The 26,137-nt window shown below is 34.5% G+C and overlaps 1 protein-coding gene across 1 annotated transcript; it reads right to left on the bottom strand.

The window, feature by feature from the left end:
* Positions 1 to 1,294: 1,294 nt before the first annotated feature.
* LOC114183983 (probable plastid-lipid-associated protein 11, chloroplastic) lies at positions 1,295 to 9,492 on the bottom strand. The gene is made up of 3 exons (XM_028071205.1): positions 8,967 to 9,492; positions 6,713 to 6,778; positions 1,295 to 1,652 (listed from the first exon to the last, which is right to left on the bottom strand). Exons 1-3 carry the CDS (start codon positions 9,434 to 9,436, stop codon positions 1,553 to 1,555), a joined length of 636 nt encoding a protein of 211 aa, XP_027927006.1. The 5' UTR covers positions 9,437 to 9,492; the 3' UTR covers positions 1,295 to 1,552.
* Between the last annotated feature and the right edge of the window lie 16,645 nt (positions 9,493 to 26,137).

Below are 26,137 nucleotides of genomic sequence, written 5' to 3'. Positions count from 1 at the left end.
TAGATAAGACAAATTTACAATATATAAGCAGGTGCAAACCTTACCTTACAAGCCATTTTTGTAAGGTTGAATTAAGCTTAAAGGTCACTTCATAAAATGGTATTGTTCACCGACTAGAGATAAGATAAATCTACAATGTGGATGAAAGCATGATCTTACAATCTAATTTTGTAGGATTGACTTAGACTTAATATTCACTTCTTAAAATGGTATCAAAGTCATCCAAAACTTATCATAACAAGATTTGTTATTTGTTGGGTCTATAGTGTAATAGATGGTTATACACTCAAAGTACATTAAATTACGTATTCCAAATATATATAAAAAAACAAAACTTTCAGCAAACATCTCTCAACAAATGTGCTTTTCTTAAGTACGGTATGTTTAAAGAAAAATGAAAGGGACAAAATGTGAGTGAATGAAATAAAAGTATAAATTATTCGGTTAAAAAGAAAAAAATAAAAGTAGAAACTATTTGATTAAAGAAAAATAAAATAAAAAGTAATTTGAGATTATTTATTAATATTATCACTTGTATTTATTATTTAAATAAAAAATTATACTTGGATGAAGCATTTATAAATACATTCCGCGTTGTGTAATAAAATATTTCATTTCCAAGTATATTATCAAATCTAAAAGCTGATGCATGGAGAATTAAACTTCTCCCATACCCAAGTATAGAGAGAAACATTTGCATTACCTTGCATTCAATTCTAAACTATTGCTTACTAAACCTCCACAAATACTACCTGCACCCACATTATATTAGAAAAGAACTTAAAACACCTTTCATCACCCTACCATATCACACAATCATTGTCATGTCACCGTTGTCGTCGCATTAATGCTGTAGAGGAAGAAGAGAGGGAGAATACTATAAAGAACAAGAGAGAAAAAGCAGAAAAAAAAAAATCATTGGAAAGCTATTTTCGAAATGTATTTAATGTGTGCGGAAAGTTCTTTCTAGATCACAATTCATGCAAGAGAATTGTAAATAACTCATTCCAAAATACATAATATGCATTCCAAATGTTTCTTCCGAAAATTCCATTCTGAAAAATTTATTTCGGAATGTATTTCATGCATTCTAAAAATTTATTCCAAAAATCTTGTTTTCAAAATTTTCAAATCCGGAATATATAATGCAGAAGTATCTTTTATGGAGGGTAAAATGATTATTTAGAAATTGAAAGGGTGAAGAAAATTTTTTGGAGGTGCAAGAGGTAAAATCCTCAATTCTACTGGACATATATCCAACTTAAAGACGTTAAGAATATTAGTATTTATAGGATGATACAAGCATGCCCCTTTAATATTATTTAGCTGGAGATTCAGAAGAACATAAAATAAAATGTTTCCCTCGTTACTGGAAGTAACTGAAGTCTCCTTGATGATCTCAAAATCAATATTTAACTAAGCATATAAATTAGCATAACTAAAAGAGATAAAAGACCTTAACAAAGCAAAGAACTGCACTAAAACAGTAAGGGCAGTTGCTTCGAAAGTTTTCATTGATGAAAAAGAGTTAACAAGGAAATGAAGATTCCATTCATTCCTTCCAGTTATAGGAAGCTCGGTCAACAACTAAATAGTCTCCCCGGATATCCTTTACAACTCGAAGGTCATCATCGAGGTACACAGTATCAAACCTGCAAAAACAGGACACAAGCACATTACTGCAATAAAACTTCTCAAGACTCCTAAACAACAGACTCTAATAGAACTGTTCTTTTATCTTTTACAGATTACACTCATAGGAACTTGGGTATAATCACATATTAAGTCACATATCAAGTAGTATAGGAGGTTCGGTAGAATTTAAAGTATTTGGTTCTTATTTATTACCAGACAACTTTCAAGAGTTGGATTCAAAGGTTATTCAGTATAGTGTCTATGAAATACCATTCACTTATCGTTAGCCTGGTAAATTGTATCAAGAACTTAGAAACACAATTCATGTTAAAGAACCTCGAATTGGATCGTGTTTACTAATTTGCTCTTTATTCCTGAATCAGTTCACCTAAATTTGTTATGCAATTACTGATGAACCAGTATACTTTAAAACTTTAAAGCAAGAGAAAAGAGATGAGTAAAAATTGTGAGAGAAGACGTAAAGTTTGGCCTGAAAAGTAAAAAGGAGAAACAAAGATAAAATAATTATTCTTTTTTGAAGCAAAAAATATTATAAGGGTTAAATTATTTGTATATGTTACAATGCTATTATGTGTAACACTTTCTTAATGAAGGTGAAATAGTACAAAACCACATAAAAATGAGACAAAAGTTAGTAGCCGTACATTAATTTATGTATTAGAACTTATATAAATTTAAAATTTAATATAGTCTACCAATACGTACGGACTTTGAATAACCCCTATTAATCAATTCATTGTAAGGTTAGGGCACTGTGTTGGTGTTTCAATAGTGACTTAAATTCTCACACTGTGAATACAGTTTAGTTTTTTACCCACTCTTTTCTTCCATACCTATATAAAGTTATCCTTCAAGAAGAAGAGCAACGAGTTCAATTTGCAAAAGTGTTAAAATGTTGCTAAAATGTTTTTGTGCCCTAAAAGCTTTGTAAGTAAACCCTATTGTGTTCGTTAACAAACTAATAGAGGGTTTAAACATCGTACACTTAGACATTGCCCTTCTCTTGTGAGCAATCTGTGATCTTTCAGATCACATCTTAAACGAACCTTGTCTTAGATAGGAGTTACTGTTTGTTAAACACTACTTAGTGGGCTAGAGCGACTACATTCCAAAATAGTACTCAGGCTTTTACCCAAAAGTGGCTAGGTATTTAAACAATACTTCACAAGTTAGTCAAGAGTGGCTAAGTTTTGAAACAATACTCAAACAGGTCAACCAAGAGTGTCTAGTAGCCGAAACAATACATGTGTTGTATCTTGCATCATTAGTTTGAAGAGTAGAACTCAATTTGTTGATTGAGAATGGAACTTAATTTGCATTTGCAAACAAACCAATATAAATTGCACCCAGTAATTTCCTCCTTATCTAGTTAAAATTGCATGTTATTATGTCTACACTAACCTAAGAAGTTTTCAAACATAGGTTTTAGAAACGTTTGAAAGATCATCAATCAAGTATAAAACTATCACTTGGATTGTATATCATCAGACAATGTTTGCAAAAAATTGAAAACAAAATTGAAAACACAATTCAACTCTCCCATGTTGTGTTCTACTTATTTGTCATATAAGTAAGAATGACCCAAAAGTTATTGCCCAACGGTTTTAAAATGAAGGTGATGTCATGTAGACACTTAGCTCTTGGTCCATTAGTAAAAGTCTCCCCATTCTTTTTTTCCCATAGACTACCCAACACCAATGTACAAAGTAGTGTATTCTGAATTATGTAACTTATATACGTACACTCTAGCTACAATCACCCTTTGAGAACATTCTAGCCTCCATTCTCAATTATTATATATTGTAATTTGGTCTTATCTCTAATCGATGGAAGATCTATTACACAAACCCCTCACACTGAGGCATATACATCTCAAGTGTAAGACTAGACAATAATGGATAGTTCGATAGCAGGTGACACAATATGCTTACCAAACAACAAATCTTATTAGGATAGGTTTCAGATTACTCTAATACCATCTTAATAGTAAACTTTATGCCTAACTCAACCTTACAAAATTGGCTTGTAAAGTGAGACTTGCATCCATGGTAGTCAAAATGACATTTCAACACGTAAGATCGTATGAGCTTATGATCTTCTTCTCCTTCCCCGATTTCGCGTCACTTGAATGTTCCAATTTTTACGGATCGTAAAGGATCACCATTGAAAATTACAACTCATGAGGAAATGGCAAGTTTCACGAAGCGTTGCAGCGGAGCTCATCACAGAGATGTCACTTGTTGTGGCACTTCTCACAGCTCATAGCCTGGATGCTTGCCTCTCGTAAGTGTTTGTGTGTAGAAGACAACTATAGGGTTTTTTTAGGTGTTTCATTTTAGTGGGTTGGAATTGGGTTTTAAACCCTAATACTTTAGCCTATTTTTTAAAACATTTTAAAGTCCAAAATGACTACAATTAAAACTGCAACCAAAAACTAAAAAGATGTGACTGAAGGCTGTCAATGACCCAAAAGGTAAAAAGTAATTTTTTAATAGAAAGTGACTTCCTCTTGTCCACAAGAGAGAAAAGGCGCCACTGTGAAAGATTAAAAAAACAATAAGCGCCACGGGTAAAAATTCAAAAAAGTAGTAAGAGTAAATTGGCACTTGCACCTAATGATGTACTCTTTTATTTTATATATTATTAAGTTTAGTTATGAGTTTTGAGTGATAATAAAATTTGTAGGATCTTACAATCCGTGTTACGATCTTCTGATCTACGATTTATATTTTCCTTTCCAATCTTGAGTAAGATCTCGATTTTGACTACCTTGCTTGCATCCACTTATATATTATAATTTGACTTTATCTCTAGTCGATGTAGGATCTCCAACAATATGGTTACCAATCACACGTCATGATGTCTTTTTACTGATAATGTTCTTTTTCATTAGATTAAGCCATTTCCAAATCCCTTGTCTTGTGGTACCCTTTGTGTAAAGATGTCAAAATAGATACAAATTCGTGAGCAAACCTAGCTCATCATGGGTTTGAGTCAAATTGGGTTGGAATATGTTCAACTTTCTTAAATGTGGGTCAAAATGAACCCGACTCACTTAACTCAAATTGAATGAGTTCAAGTCGAGTTGAAGATGGGTTGACCCGTAACCCCCTTCATTATTTTTATACTATTTTTTCATAATTTTTTTTATTATAATTATTTACTACTTCTAATTATGTAAGTTGATGATTTGAATTTTTTAAACACTATATTTTTTAATAGTTTTGATGTTTAATTTATTTGTTTGTCAAATTATGTAGATTGATACTTTAAATTTCAACTATTATCTTTATAATAATGTTTGGTGAAATAGGTGAACACTTTGATTGTAATGTTATAAAAAAATGAGTCTTGTCAATCCACTTTGATTGTGTTGCAACCATGTTAGTCAATATCGAGATCCTACCCGGATCGAAAAGGAAAATATAAATCGTAAATCGAAAGATCGTAACACGGATAGTAAGATCCTATGAAGGGAAAAGAGATGGAGTGGTAGTTCTCACTATGTAGTAGAAGTAGTTGTGCAGTGATAGGTTTCCCATTTATAGAAGAGAGGGAATAGTTTTAATATCATAGAAAGAATTACTATTTTTTATTTTTTTAATATTAAGCATGGGAGTTTTTATTTTTTTAATCTTTCACACTACCGTTTTTAATATTTTAATTTCAACCTCGCCTTTTCTCTCTTGTAGAAGATAGAGAGTCAATCTTATTTTAAAAGAGTTACTTTTACCTTAGTCGTAACTTTTACAATGACTTCTTTTTACCTTTCAGAGTCACTAATTGGACTTTAAAATTGGGTTTTAATATGTTTAAAAAACTAGGTTAAAGAATTAGGGTTTTAAAGCATGTCCCAATTCCATCTCCCCTCGCAAAGAGATGTGTAAAGAGGCCACTAGCATCGCTAGGTACGTTGATGTCACCGCGAGAGTAGTCGTCGTGTGAGTCGCCGTTGATAGAGGCAGCACCACCGCAACGTCTATCCGCTTATTCTCTCACTGTTGGAAGGGAATGCAACGCGAGGCTGCGAGAGAACCACCATTGCGACTCTATCAACTTCTCTTTTGCTGTTGGGAGGCACTGCAGGTTACAATGACAGTCCAATACGATCCGTGAAGATCTCAAGTTTTAAGTGAAGCTAGATTGGGGAGGGAGAAAAAGATCATAGACTCGTAAGATCTTACGTTTTGGATCACGATTTTGACTACCATGGTTGCAACATAAAATAAATTGGAAAAAAAATCATCTTAAATGAGTTAGTCCATCTAACCCACCAACTCATGGTGGATCAGGGTAGGTTACAAAATATCTATCTCACCAAAAAGTGAGTTGAGTTGAGCTGACTTTTTTTTAGCTCAATCCATGGTAAACCAACCCGTATAAGTCGATTGATTCACTTTGACACCCAAATTTTTGTGCCAGACTTCAAGTTTCCTTTAAAATCATGTTTCATGGAGACTATAAAAAGAGAAATTTGTCTGATCGTTATGGGTAAAAAGTATAAAACATGATATATATTTATATTAACTTACATAATAAAAAATAATAAGTTTTCACCTAATAATCAGGAATTAATGATTTAATATCCTAGAATACGACGTAACAACTAATAATTAACAAATTTGTAAGAGCTAATGACTAATTACATTCCAACACTCTCTCAAGTTGGACCATTGGATCATAAAAAGAAATACAATATACGGCTAGTTTCTATATTATCCACAACAGATACATTAATAAACAAAATATATGAAGAATTAATAAAATATATATTAATATTAAAATTATAATGTATATTTCACTTTCAGCTCAAATTTAATACAAAAGCTTTTGCTACCCCTAAGCTACAAACATTTAAGTGTAAACATTGAAAGTTAGCCATCCTATAACCAGGCAAGCTAACAATCATTCTTCTATGCTAATAAGCAAAATCATTAAATTTGAAGATAGGAAAATGTGGAAGAATGAACTTTGAAATCATTTGTTATCACGTAAAGATACATATGAGAATGCTTATCAAACATATTCTTATATAATTGAACTAAAAAGTACTTACCAACCCTGTCCAAATGGTGGCAATGGTATTTCCCAGTTCTTTCCACGTAATACTGCACTTGTAAATCTAAACAACCAATGTCAGCCATCAAATGTATTAGAATATTTCTTGTGTAAGAAATCTAAACTCATTAAACTTTCAGTTATGTGCTTTCAAACACCTAAAAATACTATCAACAATTTTGACATGAAAATGAATATAAGAGACTTTAAATGAAAAAATATTACATTGATATGATGAATAAGGGATAAAAGGTTGGCTTGTGTCAAGACCGTGCTGCTCATTAGGTATTTTAGGAAGTTTTTTACTTATCCATGATGTAACTTTATTCTTTATTACTTAGGACCAATGACCTCATTATTGAAAAACAGAATAAATAAATATATTATTATTTCTAAATTTATCGAAGCTCTAGATCTTTGGGAGTTTCTAACGGTATATATTAACCCTAAAACACAACCTTTATTGTTGCACCACTCTGATCATATTGCAACCTTTATTTCTGCATAATCCACCTATATGGATGAGATCATGAATTCTAGAATGGAAATTGGGGACAGATCTCAAATTGCTGGAGAATTAAAGAATGTTCAGGCCACAGGTACGTGTTCTCTAACAAATTTCGATAAGTTTCCATTTTCTTTTGGTCTTAATGCTTCAGATACACCTTCTTCTCACTATTGGATAGTAGACTCTTGAGCCACTAACCATATGACCTTCAACCCAAATACTTCTCCATACATTTTGTCCTAGCAACAAGAAAATTTTCATAACAGATGCAAGTCTTATAACAACAGCAAGACAAGGAGAGGTTGAAATAAGCCCATCCATATCCTTAAAAAGTGTCTTTCATATCCCTAAATTGTCTACTAATTTGATTTTTGTAGAAAATCTCACAAGCTCTTTCATGTAATGTTGCTTTTCATAGCAATTCTTGTATTTTACAGCACCACCCCTTGGAATGAGCTCAAAAGGTCCTAATGACCATGTCTATAATGGTGCCAACAAGTAAGATTTGCCAGAATAAGGTGTGTGGGCTACTCCCGTCGATCCTAGTGGTGGCGTGTTATCATGTGTGGAAACTCTGTTACCAATGCAACTACAAATATCGTGATCACTGGCATGGCGAACTCCTTCCTAGCCAACGAATGACCTCAACAACGATGGCCAACAGTGGCAGTCGCAGCGGTTAATGTGGCAACTACTGCATCTCATCATTTCTATTTATAATAATCAATTTAAAATAGGAAAATAAAAATATACTGAAATGAATAAGAGAATTCTACATAGCAATATGGAGATATTGAAGATATTTTTATCATAATAATTTGCTATTTACAACAAGAGTATAACAAACAAAAAGCGATCCAAAATTTAGGAACTTCGTAGCAGAGAATCAATTCAATAGGTAAACGAAGATGGTACTACAATACAATGTCAAAAACCATCTCAGAGGCAAATAAATTTCATATTAAGTGTTAACAATATAAAACTTGAGTAATGCTAGACAAATTAATGACAATGGGCAAAAAAAAAAAATCAATCAAAATAGGCCAGTAGGCCTTTTGGGTTTAGTTTTGCTAGAGGGTAAATGAAGGGAGAAGGGGAGGGGATATTTTAATTAGAACTCTTTCATTTAGAAATTAGGAGAGGAGAGAAGGGGAAATTAGGTACCAAAATCTCCCCGCTAATGTTTGGAGGGATTTAAAGGAAAAGGAAAGGGGGTGATTTCTTGTATGCAGACAAAATATTGCAAGATTTATTTTGTATGTCATCTTCTCCATTACTGATTATACGGATAGAACTGTATATTTGTTTTCCCCTCACTTATGAAGTTAGGATCAAACAAAGTATGTATTTCTTTCCCTCCCCTCTCTCTTTCGAACCAGCCGAGGTTAATTGGTCAGATATCCTTAGGGAAGAGAATGATGAGAAGATTTTCTCAACTTTAGACTGGTCATGAAACTGTCGTTTTTCAATAGTAGAAGAAAGTGGTAGAAAATATACCAACACTGCTTGACTTCTTGCTGACAAAAATTCCCCTACTCAAGATTGATAATTGCAGGAGACAAAGTGACAGAGTACACTCGTTTTTCCAAGAGTCAATAATAATAAGCATACTATACCGTTATCCACATGCAAGGGTGTGTATGACACCAAAATCAAACTCAAAAATCAACTCAATTAATTTCAGATGAACAAAAAAAATCATTATTCATTATTGTTGTTATCATTATTAAGCCCAATTATTCACCTGAAATTCACTCTCTGCGGCGACGCAACCTCGATACTGGATCGAACAAAGAAAACGCCATCAGGGGGAAATGTGATGACGTTGTTGAGCGTCCCATTCCGAACATCTATGACCTGTAACACGTCGCCGGCTCGGGTTCCAAACAAGGGAGCCTTCTCGATGATGAAGAGTTGCTCCTTCTCTGTCGTCCACAGCAGCCGCCACGTCGCCGACAGAGAATCGCCGGTGGTGACGGAGCCAGCGCCTACGACGGCCATCGCGTCGATGGCTTCGACAATTGCTGCTCGCTTCACGGGATCGCTCTGCGTCCGGAGGCCGCGGTCCTGGTCGGCTATGAGGGCGAGAAGGTGCTCCTTGGCGGATCGGGATTGGGTCGTGACGGAGGAGCAGGTGAACCTCCGGTGAGAGTAGCGCGGGCCAGGGAGTTTGGTGTTGAAGGGGTTGGGAATAAGGAGCGTGGCCATGGGCATGGGTGGTGGTTTCGATGATTGAGTTCCATGGGGTCTGTGGAGGGAGTGAACTTGAAAGAATTGGCGGTTGAGAACTCAAATTTCACACAGGGGAAGATATTGTGGGAGCCACGTGGAATGCACGTGGAGATTAATTATGTGAGATTTTCCCATTGTAAATTTTGTGAGTTGATTAAGTGCACAGTCCACGCTCAATATTAGAACAACAAATACAAACAAATCTTACTGAACGTTATTTTACTTTTAAAATGATTTTGATGTAATTGCGTTTTTTTTCTTCTAATTTTCTATATCAAGATTCGAGTAAAAAAAAGCTTTAAAAAAATAACGACAATTAATGTTTAAAAATGTTTTTACTCTTAAAATTTTGTAAACCTCTCCCGTATTCATTCATTTAAAATCTGTAATATTTAAGTTGTTTTATACTATGATTTATACTTATTTTTTCCAATGCAGTGAGTTATATCTAATATTAACTTCTATGGCGATTATATTTTATGTAGATTTTATTTTATTATGTGTGAGACCCTTTTTTTTTTTCTATTTTACACTCTGTTTTAAGGATGAATTAGGCTTGGTCTTTTTGAGGACCTAAGATCAGCCACTTTAAACTTCCAAGACTCCCTTACAGTTCCTCACTCTTCATTTTGTCTCATATTATAGAAAACAGTCCCCTCCCTCTTCCAACTCTTGAGCAGCAGCTATGCTAGGACATAACTAGAGTGTTTCTTAGAGTTAGTCTAAAGTCCTCTCCAAATAAGTAAAACGCTTGAGCTTTGTATTTGTTCCCTTCCTTTTCTGCTTAGTAGTGTTGGTCCAGCTTGGGGTTGCTCTAATAGTTTTTTTCGTGTACCTCAGATACATTACAACTTCTTAATCTATCATGGTGTTGTGTGAGCTGCTGTTAGGGCTCTCGTTTCCTTTAGCCCTCTTTTTCTCAGGTAAGGGAAGCTAGAACTTATTCTTTTTCTTTGAATTAGAGCGTACTTATTTTGGTTATGGAATGTGTTGAGTATGTTTGATTGATGATTGCATTGAATTGGGATGAATTTCATGTTTAGGTATTTATAAGTTAGAGAATTTTATGTAGTTTAGATTACAATTGGAATAAGAGATATTGATTGTTGCAATTGTTCAATTTGGTATCATCTGTAAACCACTTTGAAATGATTTTGAGAAGATAAAAGTGCAAGATACCAAATTGTGCAGTAGAACAAGTCAAAATCTCACAACCAAGAAGCATATGGTGTGGCGCTACCCATTTTCCTACACTGTACACTTTTCGTAAAATGAGGGTTCCTACTTCGTTAACCGTTGGATCGACCTGAACCTTAACACCTAGTTCTTCACTTTGACCGATCGGATCTTGAATCGGAGCTTTGTAGTGAGAGCAATTTTTATCGCAAGGTCCTTGTAGTTTGGTTGTTGACAGCATTAACCTTCATTGCTTGTTTGGTGCATAACTTACTCTATAGTTATTCAATTAAGCTGGTTCTTGTTGCATTTGCTTCTTGATTCAATTATCTTTATACAAGCTGCAGTTTTATTTCTAAAATCCCAAATCATTTTCATAATGTGTTGTTATGTAAGGAGCCATGACTTGGTTGGGTTGGACATTGGTATGCATTTACAAAGCATGAGATTGAATGGGATCTTGTTATGTTGTGTATGAAATGGAAAACATGACTGTATGGTTGGTGGTGGTTTGCATGAGAATGGAATGCTTGATATGGCATGTGGATTTTGTTGGTAAAAGAGTTTCAAGGGAAACTCTTGGTGATGGTGGTTAGTGTATACCTTGATATAGGAGATGTCTAGATAAAGGAAGGTATCCTGAACTCTAATAATTATTCACTCTCACATAGAGTAAAATAATTTATGTGGTGAGAGTGGCAGGAGGTCCTAGTCTTGGGACATATTGGGCCCAAGACATTAGAGGATTAACCTTGTGTGTGGTTGGGTGATAACCCCTTGCGTCTAGACTCTACAGAGTTTAGAAACTAGCACAGGTGCATACTTCCTTTAGAATTCTATATCAAGCGTATTATCCGGATATTGAGTCAAAGCGTCTTGTAATTGTTTGCTTTCACATGATTTGGGTGCCTACTGCTTTGTTTGATTATAACCCGTTTTATCATTTGCTTGCTCGATAACATGTTAAAATATTTTATTCTAGCTTACCCTTTCATTTGTGTTTATTCCTTGCTTTTCTTTCTCTTTTGCGATGATCACCTTATTGTTGAGAGCAGATAGGGGAAATCTTGAAGGTAGATCTGAAGGTGGTGACGATTTAGTTTGGATTTGTTAGCTATGGCTCTTATGAGCAGTCCTAAGGCCCTATTGCCTTTGTAGTTCCTTGCTCTATGAGCAATCTTTTGCAAACTGTAAAAGTCTTTAGTTATATTTGGTATGGCATCTTGGTGTGCCTTGATTATCTTTCCTAAGTATGTTTATGGATGATTGTACTGGTGGATCTTCCTATACTATTTATCTGATTGCTCTTTAATATTATAATTGTGTGAGATTTTATTATTCTAATTGGGATGTCACACCATATCACCTTTAAGATATTTTTTGTTAATTTTTATTTTAATATACAAAGATTTTATAATGTTGTAACTTCTATTTTAATATAAATTTTTTTATTAGACTAATGGTTAAAAAAAATAGTTTTAAGATTAATGATCTTAAATTTAATGACATCTATGTTGCATAATCTAATGTCTTAAACTTAAGATTATGGTTAGGACTCTTCATTGAAAATGTCTTTGAGTCGTTTAAATAAAATAGTCACGTGAGACACATCATTTCAAGTGTTTTAGCATTGTGATACATGTATAGTAAACTAGATGGTTGAATGATTGGTAAAGAAAGCTCAAATATATTATTTTCTTTGTATGTAAAAGATCTTCTGTCTTAGATGACTCAATTTTTATACTTCTATCTTATAATCTATTGCATCTCTTTTGAATTATCATTTCTTGTATTCCTCGTTCTTAGTTCACTTTTATCATTTGTAGCAATTTCAGAAGTTGTTGCAATAAGAGTTTTACAACTAAGAATGTTTTAACCATTGCTGATTGTTTTACTCATAAGTTTTTTCACAAATGTCCAATTGAGATGAAACTTGTTGTTTTGCATCTTACACTAAAAGAACTTTAATTTGAATACAAGATCAAAATTTTTGGAGTTCTGAGCTAAGTGCAATGCAAGTGGGAAGCTCACAATAGTTTGCAAGAAGTTGGACGTGTTCTAGCCAAGAATATCTTCATAAATTTTAGTCCAAGTAGCAACTTTTTTATTAGAACACTCCTTTCTACTTTGAAATGATCTAGAAGAGGCAAAGGGGTTGAGCTAAGGCAACAAATCCCATATTGCCATGTCAGCAGACAAGAGAATCAAAAAATCAGTAAAGAACAAGTCACATAAGAGCAAAAGCAACTTTTTGGCAGAGAATTTTAGAACCTTTTCAATATTCAATTAGGAATTTGCATTGTATTGAGTAATAATGTACCCAAACACGGAAGAAAGTAAGGTACAAGAATTTTTTCTCTTTCCCTAGTTTTTAGTTTTTCCTCTCAATGATTCTTCAATGATTATGAGTTGTTCTTGATGGTATTCTATGTATCTTTCTTCATGGATAAAGCAACAATACTCATAATTTCAGTTTATTTAAGTTCCTCTGTATCATTAAGGTTTCTTTACTCTTTCTATTCACTTTTATATTCCCATTTGCTTATGTTCTCATTGATTAAGTTATGTTTTCCACATACTTATTTAGTAGTTGTTAATCTTCAAAACTTGTTTTATGTTTTATAGTCCAACTCATTCATGAATCCCAAGCCACTTACTTTTGTGTTTAGTTCATTACAAATGTTACATATGCTTGTATTTTGTTGGGGAATTCATATATTAATGCTTGTTGTGGTTAAGAAATCTTTATTCTCTTCTTCATTTCCTTTAACTTGTTATCATTGCTTTAGTTACTACTTCAATAGTTCCTATAATCATCTGTATTGTCATTCGAGTTTATGCCAATAATATTTTCTTTTGTTGTGTAAATCAAAGTTTTATGTTTTTCCCTTATTTATGTGTTTGGATCATATTTTGTTGAATGTCTTGTTCTTTTACTCGCATAACATTTTCTTGTTTTAACTCGTATAATGGTATTGTTTACTTATGCTTGTGTGAGGCTTTACTGTTGCACGTCATCTAATGCTTTGTTTATCTTAACCATTTGATACTTTTCTGTTTTAGTAGTCTAATTCTCATCTTTATATCAAGTAATGTTTTCATTTTGTTTCTCTTATCAACTAATGTTGAAGCCTTCTAATCCTTTATTCTTGTACATCACCCAATGCATTGTATTATATATTCCTCTATTTTTAGATCGTCTAATGCTAAATGGTTTAGTCCTTTATCTCTTTAAACTCTATTGTCTGTTGTAGTTTGAGTCGTCTAATGTATCCATGTTATTATTTTTGCTCACATGGTTTCTTTCATATAATACTCTCTTTCCCATTGCAGTTATTGATTTCCAACTTCTAGCTTCGGTCAATTCTTCCAAAATACCCCAATTCTTTCTTTTTAACTCGATCAACATACTCAATATGTTATTGTGTTTCTTGGACTGGCTTGGGTTAATCTATGTACTTTATTAGTAAGGAGGAAGCTCATTTTTTTGTCTAGTAAGACCTATGTGACAAAGTTTGTTAACTCACCTTTTATAGTCGTTTTTAGAGTTAAACAAAACCAAAATCCCTCTTATGAAGTATAGGGAAACCTTGGGTATCAAATCCAAGAAAATGGTGTATATCGATTCTAGCTTGCATAAATCTTGCTAAAAAGAAAGAAAATAAAACTAAAACAAGGGAAACTAAATTAAAAACAAAAGGAAATGCAAAATTATCTTTAATTGAAGCAACTAAATGTATGAATGAAACTAAATTATGTTATGCATGCATGAATGCAATGCTAAATTGAATTAAATGAGAATGATGAATTGAATCTAAAATGGAATGAAAGATGAACCTAGAAGATGAGTGGTAAGTGCTATTTCAAATCCATGTAGATGGAACATGATGCAATGGCAAGATTAGGTGCGTGAATGAGTGAAATCTAGTCACATTGCATTCAAAATTGGAAATCACTTTTAAATGTGGTAATGACAACATAGTGCATGAAATTTTTGAATGCAGGTTTGAGACAGAACTGAAAATTGATGTGGAGGAGTGGAATCATGATTAACACAATACTAAGAACCCATGTGATTATGCAACAATGTAGATGCAAAAACAAATTAGATTTTGTTTTCTACAATCAAAGGGACATGTACAATTCTAACATGTCAAGGATGTTATGTAAGAATGAATGCATTCTAGTTGCACAAGAAAAGAATAGACCCTAATATCTCAGTCCCCACCTCTTAAGAGGATAGCATTATCAAGGCCTATGTGCATATACATAATGCAAATCAACATTGTCCAGCCTGCAACACTTATGGTTATTTAGCCAATTTGGTTTAGATTTATGAATTCAAGAATGGCTCACAAATACCATGCACTTCCATGGACAGACATAGGATTTAATCACAACAACAAAACAAGTAAAAAAGGTTCATACGTATATGCAATGTTGAGCCAAATGAAAGAATGCAGGAAGGTCTTATGACAACATTAAACTAGAACATAACAATGGCAAATAAATATATAATAGCAAAAGAAATACTCATATTAAATCACTCAAATGCAGGTGCAAAAATTAAACATGCATGGAGATGACTACGCATGCAGATACAAATGCACTAAAAAAATGCCAAATAGACTTGATATGCTCCAGAATGCAAAGAAACTGACAAAATGCATGGAAGGAAAAGATTCAAGTAAAACACTACTAGAAAGCTTGAATAAAAAAAACTAGTTAATGTAGAAAAGTAAAATTTGAAACAAGAGAAATGAACTTGGTGCAAAAATTTAAATCAACAAAATAGAATGATAATCATAAAATATGCTTAAATAGAACAACTATAGAAATAATAGAAATAACATTAGGAAAGCGATAACGAAATTAATGATTCTGAAATGGGAAAGCTGAAAAGAAAACTTAAAATGCAACAAAACATAAACAAACAAAAATCAAAAACTATAAATTAGGACTGAAACGGAACAATGGTATTTCATTGCCAAAATTAGAGGAATCCATGAGAACAAGAGTGTACCGAATTTAAAATGGTGAAAGGAAATTTACTTAGCACAATCCCGACCACTTTGTGCTCGTTATTGACTAAGTGAATCTAACTAACACACTAGAGAAAACCCTAATCTCTGAAGGTCGCTTTGTGCTCATTGGAGAAGGGGAAACTCCTTTACAATTCACTCTCTCTCTCTCTCACACACTAGGAACACTCAAAGAACTTGAGAACCCTAGCCTCTGGACATGTTTCTACTCATGCAACCAGGGATCTCCCCGAGAAAACCTAATTCCTACCCTTTTATACTAAGGAAAAACCAAGTAGCAAAACCTTGACCTAACCTTCTCCTTTCGCACAAAGCAGATTGAACCCCAGAGCCCCACAATGTGTCTTTGACCTAGTTGGGATCCTCTTAAACACACACCATCGAACCACTCTTCAATCTTTTCTTTGTGGTCTTGTAGCCTCGTGCCTCTATCACGCACCAACTTGCCCTCTTCTCCGAAACAGGTCTAGCATTGCCCACGGTCTAACAATGCTTACGGTCCCTTCGAAGGTAAATCAGTTGGTTCAGACCTCGTGCTTCAATTGAGTTGTGGCATTTAATGAAACTTTTTGTTTTGACCCAACAATTGAGTTGATTAGGAGAAGTTAGATCATGGGGTTTAAAATGCGAATCAGCCAATAAAGATGGACTCCTTCACAAACAAATTTTTATTAAAAAAGGTAGTTTAAAACAAAACAAACTAAATGAAATAAAAGACTACTAAAATAAACATTTTTATCATATTTTTCCAAAAACTCTATTTTTCTAGACAAACATGAAACATTAATTAATTAAGGACAAAACAATATTTATTTAAACTAAAACTAAATTGTTAGAAGGGAAAAATACTAAAAAATGGAGTGCTAATAAAGTCTCCTATCAATTTCCATATTTTGATCTAGTTGTGAATGAACCTTAGTTTTCATTTTGATTGATAAGTTAATTTATTTGTGTTGTTAGGGTTGGTTATTATTTTCTTCGTTATCTTTTGCACCTTCTTTAATATCAACAATTAGAGGAGGGATAAGACATTTCATAACATTGTATCCTTGTTCCCCACATCTTTGTACTGGCATGGGATTGTTAGACTTGTGTCGTTATACTCTTCAAAAGGATTTCATCATCGTAGTTTTCTAGGGCTGTTAGATTCACATTTATATTATGGGGAAGTACTCACTTATAATTTATTGGCTTTGGTCATATTGTTTAACCATTAATGGTTAGCACTTCTTGAAAGTAACAAACATTATATTATGTCCTACTATAATATCAAAAGGCATATTGCTCAAGCTATCACCAACCTAGTGAATGGCATTCATTATACATGCCTATATGGAATCCTTATAAGTACCTAGAAAGAACAATGTTGTTCATTCAAGTTCACGACAAAGTTATCAACATGATTTGCATGCATATTAAATTCAATATCTTTAGTTTTCCTTCTAATTGGTTTAGGAATAATATGACCTCATATTTCATGAACTTATCTTTCTAAGTGACAAATCTCCCATGATATATGACCTTATTTTTAGAACTGGATGGTCTAGTAACTCACGACTGGATAACTTGTCCACATAGTGAATTCCAATCACTTTAATGTCATTGATACTAAAAAAGCATTAAATTCTTTATAGTTTAATGGTTTGTATGCTTGAACAAAATTAATGTGATTATCCAAACATAGTGTGGAGAAGAAGGATCTCGCACTGAAGTTCATAACTCAAGTTTCAAATATTAGGAAGCAAGGAGAACAACCTTGTTACAACAACGTTTGTTTGTATTTGTTAATTATTTTAGTTTTTCATTTTCTTTATTTTTATGAAGTGGAGAATTGGCATTGCCAAGGAGTTGTGGGAAGCAAAAAGAATTGAATATGTGTTACCTATATGTCTATTTGATTTTCTTTTACCTTATGAACTAAATCCTGATCTTTAGTCACGTGGTTGTTGTTGAATACTGATAACACATTTTAGGATTTGCATTTAGTTTTCCTCAAGATATTTTCTTTCAAGACATGATTGCTAAAAATATTTCTCAGTATCTAGTCAGTCTTTAGTAAAAGATCATAAAAACATGGAAATCTAGGACATTAATTTAGGCTGCATATTTAAAGATAAGTCACGATTGTCCATACATGGTTGTAAAATATGAATAAAAAATCAAACTTTAAGGATAAAAAGTTATTTATGCCAGATAAATTTATATTCTTTTTAATTAGACAATATTGTTTACATTTTGTAGTTGCATCCCGGGTAGATGAAAATGGTAGAGTCATACTCCAACCCAGAAATCAAGTGTTCAACAATATGCATATTAAGGAATCTCATTTCAAAGAAGTTCGGTGAAAAAGCTATTTTTTGTTTTGCCACTTTTATTATTTCAATGAAAAAATGGAATGATTTGAGTTATGCACATAAATAGGAGCATTAAGTGTAGGACATGTTTAAGGGTTAATTTGAAGATACAATCACTATTTGTGTTCAATGAAACTTTTGCGCAATGGCCATTTCCATATACGTTATTGATAATTGTCATTATCATGTTTTTTTATTATGTTTATTTTTATCTTTTATTGATATTTATATTATTATCCTTTTAGAAAATTAAGGTTTTATTAGATAATTTGGGAAAAGATCAGTATTTGGATTTTATTTGTGAAATATTTTGTAAAAAAGTGGAAATTTCATAAAATTAAAGAATATATTAAGTATTATCATGCAATTCATATTCATTCATGTATAATTTCCAAGTCCAGTCAGTTTGGCTTAATCGCCAAGTGAGCAAGCCCAATTTGCCTAATGAGAAAGTCGAAGTCGCTTAGTGACTTCAGTTCACCCAACGAATAGGGCATTACAAAAATATTTAAATAGAAGACGTCATATAATTAGAAAACAATCTCTTAGGGAATAGAGAACTAACCCTAAGGGATGTTGGCACAAGCAAGCTTGAAGCAAAGAATTAATAAAGTCAAGTGCATGAAGATCACATGTGTTTGATGAAGATTGATGAAGATCCAATTGGAGATTAAGTTTTTAGTGTGTTATATCTTGAAATAATATGTTAAATGTAATGTTTTGGTGTTATATCATGTTGGTAGGCTATATGGCATAGGTTAGATGTCTTGTTAGTCTTTGTGTGTCTCTTTTAATCTGTTAAAATGGGTTTTAACAGGTTAAAAGGCTTGTAGTATATAGTTTCTAGTATGAACGTATTCAATCAGTTAAATTATTTTTCAATCGATAGATTTCACTTAAGTCTTGTGAAATCAACTGACTATACGGAAAATTCAATCGATTGATTTCACTTAGACCAGACTATATATGTTGTGTTTTCGAGAGTAAAGTCACGTTTTTGAGTTTTTGAGTGCGAAATCTTATCATTGTTCTTAAGAAAACTCTCTCTCTGCAATACATAGTTGCAACTCGTTGTTTGAAGATCTTGGTTGATCTTGGAGGCATTTTGGCTTGTGAGTAGCTTGAAGAACACATGTATGGTTGGCTAGGGACAACTACCATCAAGTTTGGATGTTCTTGTGCCTCTGGTTGGTTGCCTTATGTAATTTTAGGTTTGTAAGTGTGATTCTTGCAGGGTAGTTGTCTACATTTTTGTGTGAGTAAAAAATCTTGTGTTGTTCTTTGTTCAAAAGTCTAATCTTGGTGTTTGATTTGTAAAACTTTTGAATATAGTGGAAACTAGGCTTAGGTTGTCCTGGAAAATTGGATGTAGCTCTGTGATTGAGTGAACTAGTATAAAAACAATTGTGCAATTATCTTTCCCTCTTCTCACTCTTTTTAAATCACTTTAAAATCTCAAGAAAATAAAGTAATACACTCTTTACTGTGTTTTAATGCGTTCTTGTGTAATATGAGGTTGTATAAGAGTTAGATATATTGATTGTAACAAGTCTTGTATGCAAAAGATTGTTGTTTAAGTTAAATTTGCAAATTCTATATTCTACATAAATTCCCAGTATTTTAGCCTATTGATTTGTCTTTTTAATCGACTATTTTATTGCTCAAGAACAAATTAGTCTGTTGTTTTTATTTTTCAACCGATTGAAAGTGTACTAGTCTGCTACTTTTACATCCTAACTTTCTAGTCTAATTGATTCAATTGAAAAGAGTTTAAGTTTTCGAAAAAGTTTTAAATAGCCAATTCAAACCCCCCATTCTTGGCTTAAATCACAATTTCAAAACTAACAATTGGTATCTAGAGCAAGGTTCTTGAAGGATATTCAAGTTTGATAAAAAATCTTTTGAAATGGCTGAAACTAAACTCCTTTTTTGCTAAAGGTGGCTCTATTCATAGACACCTATGTTTTGTGGCCTAAACTATCAGTTTTGGAAAATAAGGATGCAAATTTTCATTGAATCTATAGACAAAGGGATTTAAGATGCAATAGTTAATGGACCATATACTCCTAAATGTCTTGTTGAAAATAAGCAGGTGGACAAGTCTTGGACTGAATGGACGGATGAAGAAAGAAGAAGAGCTCCATATGATTGCAATGCCATGAATATCATCATTTCATCTTTGAGTATGGATGAATTTTTTAAGGTCTCCCAATGTAAGAGTGCTAAGGAAATGTGGGATGTCCAAGTAGTTACACATGAGGGGACGAATGAAGTGAAGAGAGCAAGGAAGCATGCCTTCATTCAAGAGTATAACTTTTCAAGATGCAAAAAAGAGATTGCATAGGTGAAGTTCAAAAGAGATTCACTTACATAGTCAACCATCTCATGGGTCTAGAAAAGAATTTGACAAAGAGGAGCTAAACATCAGAGTGCTAAAGTGTCTTGATAGAAATTGGAAACCAAAGGTGACTGCCATATCTGAATCCAAGGATTTATCCATCATCACCACAACTGCACTGTTTGGCAAGCTAACAGAGCATGAGATTGAAATGCAAAGGCTAAGTGAGCTTGAGTCAAGAGAGAAAAAGGTAAAAACCATAGCCTTGAAGGCTAGCTCTAAGAAGAGTGATGAAACCGAGGAAGAGGTTGTTGAATCAAGTGATAATGCGAAGTTGAATCTACTAGTCAAAATGTTTGGGAAGTATCTCAAGAGGAAAGTGTAACATCCCGTCAGGATATTACGAATTTTAATAAAATAAAGAAAAGAAAATAGTTACACAGCATTTAATAATACCTCATTTCCCAAAAACACAGAAAATTTAAAATTTAATAAATGCAAAAGATAAAACTAAATCCATAATTACAAAAGTGGAATAATCCAAAAATATCTCAAAAGAGTTTACAACTTAATTCCAATAACAAAACAATATATATAAAGATAAAACTCCCAAGCTATCCCCTCTCCGCAACTAAGTCTCACCAGCTCCACCTGCAATATCATCTGCTCACGTGTACCGCGTACACGATCATTGCCAAACACAAGCAGATAGGGTGAGCTAAAATCATAACACATAAACATACACCAAGCGTATATGTATATATAATAAAACATATCAAGACCAAATCTCCTCTTTTATTCCGCATGGCCACCACCATGTATGATATCACTTCATCGACGAGGAACTTCCTCCTTCTTCGTCACATGGCCACAACCATGTAACATCAACACACATCAAGGAAGTCATCGTTACCTCCTTTCTACATGGCCAAAACCATGGAGTACCCGTGCACATCAAGGAGACTCGTTCCAGTTTTCCCACATGGCCACAACCATGCTAGCAATGTTCTACATCTTCTAGTGAGTATCTCAAGGCGCCTTGCTGCGACACCTATCGGCCACAACCAATAGAGCACGTGTGGAAACCATGCTACGGATCACACACTGTAACGCCAGGTGGAGTTCCCAATTACGAACATAGTCCGCAACGTCCCAGGACTACCAAACTCGTCAGTGAATCACTGAGGATGGCAATCCCTCTGGACCCATCCGTACTGGCCACAACCAGCACACTCACACCGGCAACACTCGCCAACCCGAGCCACAACTCAAAGGTTCCTCGTGTTCATCCGCTATCCCGAGCCATAACTCAAGGAAAGTCATTCCAGGCCACAACCCATAGAATATCACGTGCTTAACCCCTATCCTAAGCCACAACTTAAGGATACGTTCCGGGCCACAACCCATGGAACACCGCAAGCTCACCATCGAGATATCTTAGAAGCCTTATAGATCACGCATCACCATTCAAACTTCAATCAATCCAATACTGCAAAATTTATTGCTTTTAAACCTATCATCCATCCATCCCTGGACTTAAACTTCCATCTCTCGCCTAAGTATTCCAGTTCATCTCGCTTAGGCTAGGTTACCTCGCCTGAGCGAGCACTATGCACAAAACCAGCCACGAACCCTCGCTTAGGCGAGTTACACTCGCTTGGGCGAGATCACGTTTTGCCCAAGAATCTCATCTCTCGCTTAGGCTGCAAGTTAAGCCACCATCAGAATGTTCTTCGAACTCTCGCCTGAGCGAGACGCACTTTCGCCCAAACAACAAATCCCGCCTCTGGAGATATTCAACCAACACACTCAAGACACACACGGGTTCTCGCTTAGGCGAGTCACACTCGCCTAAGCAAGATGGTCTGTCGCCCAAGACCAAATCACCTCGCCTGAGCGAAATGCTCAAGCAGAAAAAGGTTTATGAGTCCCTGTGTAACACCCCCGGATCCTCTTGGGCTTACCAGGCATCCCACCTGCCACCCTCAAACTGGTTGTGTTAGGTCTGCAGCCCAATACACCCCAACCCATCACCCTTCTCCGTCCATTCATACTGGGTGGGTTGTTGCCAGTGGGAATCGAACCCCCAACCTGACCTTTAACACCTCTGGCTCACCAGCAGATGCTACCAGTTGTGCTGCAGCGCAACTGGTAGCATCTGCTGGTGAGCCAGAGGTGTTAAAGGTCAGGTTGGGGGTTCGATTCCCACTGGCAACAACCCACCCAGTATGAATGGACGGAGAAGGGTGAGGGGTTGGGGTGCATTGGGCTGTAGTAACCTGAGAGCCTCTGGGGCCCGAGGAGGGGTAGCCAGGGATGTTACACCCTGCATATTTTGCCTAGGCGAGCCTGGCTCGCCTGAGCGAGACATGCAGACTTTGGCACTGTTTCACGCACACAACAACAACAATCGCACCCAAAATATACTCCAATTTCATACCATTTCATTCAACACAATCTCATTAGACATATGTGCATAATTGGACACGAAAATAGGCCCCCAACAACCCAACTTTGAATAATCACAGAATATACAGTGCATAACCCCATTATATTCATGCTTTTAGGCCAAAAATTCAATAAAACAGTACCAAAACCCATAACCCCTAATTCCCTCATGTGCAACACGAAATTCAGAACATAGTTTCATCAAAGATCATGCAGGACAATACGATAAACACAGAAATTCGGCTCAGCTCCCCTAACCTGGATCTTTTGGCTTAGTAGTGAATTACTTGAAGCTTCCAAAAAAAACACCAACAACACCCTTCTCTGCCTATCCTTCAATTGAGTCCCAAAACCTCCCTCAATCTGCCAGTACCCTAAAACTCGTGCTCTCTATTCGTGCAAACAGTTCAGCTTGCCAAAACCCTCAATTTTCCCCCAATTTGCCCTTTTATATGAAGCTTTAATGTGGTTAAATAAAAAGGAACGAAAATTGGTTTTTATTTCTATTCAAGGCCCATTACTTCATGGTTTTTCAGCCCCCTTTGGGGGACCCACCTATTCATATTCAGCCACCCCATTTATTAACAAAAAGTGAGTTTAAAATTGAGTCCACCAAGGTTCGAACCCACCCCATGCTAAAGCCAAATCCACATCAAACCATCAGGCCAACTCATGTTTCTTACTAACACATATCATTCAAGCATTATAATACGCGAGACATGCTCCAACATAATGCTAAAACAATAGAAATTAAATAACACGCAATTCGACACACATAGGACTCAAACCCAAGTCCTTACACATAATAAAGTACTCTCAACCATTTGAGCTAGTACTTTTCCACGTCATACTCATTAGAATTTAATGTCATAAATACACTACCTCCCCGCATTTATTAATTGATTATTTATGTAATTAATTAAATTCCGCGGATCTTACATAAAGGCAACAAAGGTAATCAAAGGAGGTACATTTCTAAACAAAATGATTCAAGTAATAGTTCTAAATTTTCATGTTATAATTGTGGAAAGCAAGGACATATTAAGATTGAATGTTCTAATGTTAACAAAGAGAAAGAGAAGGTTGGTGATAGGAAAAAGGAGAAAAAGGCCAAGGAAAGATGTACCTACATAGCTTGGGAGCACAATGATGATTCAACAAGCACTTCATCTCAAGAAGGAAGTGAGGAAGCAAACCTATGCCTCATGGCCGGACATGAATCATCCTCATCAGGCCAAGTGAGTTCCCTATCATCTAAAGATAAAAATGATTATTACCAATTGTTGCATGACTTTGAAGAATTGCATAGTGAGGCTAACAAAATTGTTGTCATGCATAATCGATTAAAAAGATTAAATAACTGGCTAGAAAACAGAGTTCGCTAACTAAAATCAGAAACAGTCGACTTAAAAACAGATTTCAAACATTTAGAAATGATTTACAGTAATTCAGTCGATTATTCTGAAAAATAGTTGGCTATAAAACCTTGTGAAAACTGCACTACCTTGAAAAATCAAGTGAAATATCTTTTTAAAACTTGTGCAAAGTTCACAAGAGGAAAAGCAAACTTGGAAGCTGTTCTTGGTTCTCTAGATTTTGTTTTTGGGAAGGCTGGACTTAGTTATACACCTATCCATGAAAAGAAAGCCAAGAAGTTCTTTAGTTTCTTTTCCAAGAGTGAGCCAAATGCTTTGCCATTCATTTCTTACAACTATTGTATGAAGAAAGGTCATGTTCTTAAGAATTGCTATGTTAGAAAATATGATGTACCTAAGAGATTTATGAAATGGATCCCAAAAGGATCTAGAAAGGCATAACCATGTTGGACCCAAACTATCAAAGGGTATCATGTAATGCTATGTTGTTTTGTAGGTCATAAAACAGGAAAAGAAAGATCTATGGTACTTAGATAGTGGTTGCTCGAGGCATATAACTGGTGATAAGTCCAAATTTGAGAAAGTTGGAACTAAAGGAAGAAGGCTTTGTGACTTCTGGTTACAATAATAAAGGAAGAATACTTGGAAGTGGTGTCAAAAGCAATGGAGCCTCATTCAATGTCCACAACGTGATTCTAGTTGAAGGGCTAAAGCACAATTTAATAAGTATAAGCCAATTGTGTTACAAAGGTTTTAAAGTTGTGTTTGAACCAAATCATTGCCTTATATATGATGCATGTGGTAGCATTGTGTTGGTAGGAAAGAGAGTCAATAATATATACTTGCTTAATCTTCATCATGCATCATTTAGCATTCATTGTTTGCTTACAAAAGAGGATGATACTTGGTTATGGCATATAAGGCTTTGTCATATACATATGCATCATTTGAATCGGCTAAATAAAAAACAGTTGGTTGAAAGGCTACCAAAACTTAAGTTTGAGAAGGATAAGATATGTAAAGCATGCCAAAGGGGAAAGAAAACTAAGGTTTCCTTTAAACCCAAAAAATGTATTTCAACTGAAAGACCTTTAGAATTGCTTCACATGGATCTATTTGGTCCTTCTAGAACTATGAGTCTAGGTGGTAACTACCATGCATTGGTATTTGTTGATGATTTCTCTAGATTTACATGGACTTTATTTCTAGCTGCCAAGAATGAAACCTTTTATGCTTTTAAGAAACTTGCCAAGGTTTTAGAAAATGAAAAAGGTTCTAAAATAGTCTCTCTAAGGAGTGATCATGGTGGAGAGTTTCAAAATGAAAAGTTTGAGCACTTTTGTGAAAACCATGGTATTAAGCATAACTTTTTAGTTCCTAGAACTCCACAATAAAATAGAGTGGTTGAGAGAAAGAACAGATCATTAGAGGAACTAGCTAGAACCATGCTTATTGAAACCTCATTGCCTAAGTACTTTTGGGCTGATGCAGTCAACACAACTTCATATGTTTTACACTATGTGTTGATAAGGCCAATTTTAAAGAAAACACCTTATGAGCTATTCAAACGTAGAAGGACTACTCTAAATCACCTAAAAGTATTTGGTTGCAAGTGTTTTATCTTAAATAATGGAAAATAACAACTTGGCAAATTTGACCTAAAAGCAGATGAAGGCATCTTTCTAGGCTATGCTATAAATAGGCATGCATATAGGGTTTACAACAAAAAATTAATGATTGTTAAAGAATTTGTGCATGTTGTATTTGATGAAATTAACCCAATGCAGCAAGATCAAAGGCCTAAGATTGTAGATGAATAAGATATATTGTAGGAAAAGCAAACTATACAGAACTGGAATCTGCTGCAGGAAATAAGCTAGTTGAAAAGGAAATTCAGTCGGTTGAAAAAGCTATAGAAAACAACTTACCCAAGGAGTGGATTGAACCCA

This window comes from Vigna unguiculata, chromosome 5 (genome assembly GCF_004118075.2).
Source record: "Vigna unguiculata cultivar IT97K-499-35 chromosome 5, ASM411807v1, whole genome shotgun sequence".
NCBI classification, from domain to species: domain Eukaryota; kingdom Viridiplantae; phylum Streptophyta; class Magnoliopsida; order Fabales; family Fabaceae; genus Vigna; species Vigna unguiculata.
Note: the sequence above shows the minus strand (reverse complement) of the source record. Positions and strands in the feature narration are given on the sequence as shown.

What these genes read in the sequence shown, in the direction of transcription:
- LOC114183983 (XM_028071205.1), bottom strand. Translation starts at nt 9,436, where the DNA reads ATGCCCATGGCCACGCTCCTTATTCCCAACCCCTTCAACACCAAACTC. An exon ending in CCGCAGAGAGTGAATTTCAG is followed by an intron (nt 6,779 to 8,966) that starts GTGAATAATTGG and finishes TTGGTTGTTTAG; the next exon opens with ATTTACAAGTGCAGTATTAC. An exon ending in CCACCATTTGGACAGGGTTG is followed by an intron (nt 1,653 to 6,712) that starts GTAAGTACTTTT and finishes CTGTTTTTGCAG; the next exon opens with GTTTGATACTGTGTACCTCG.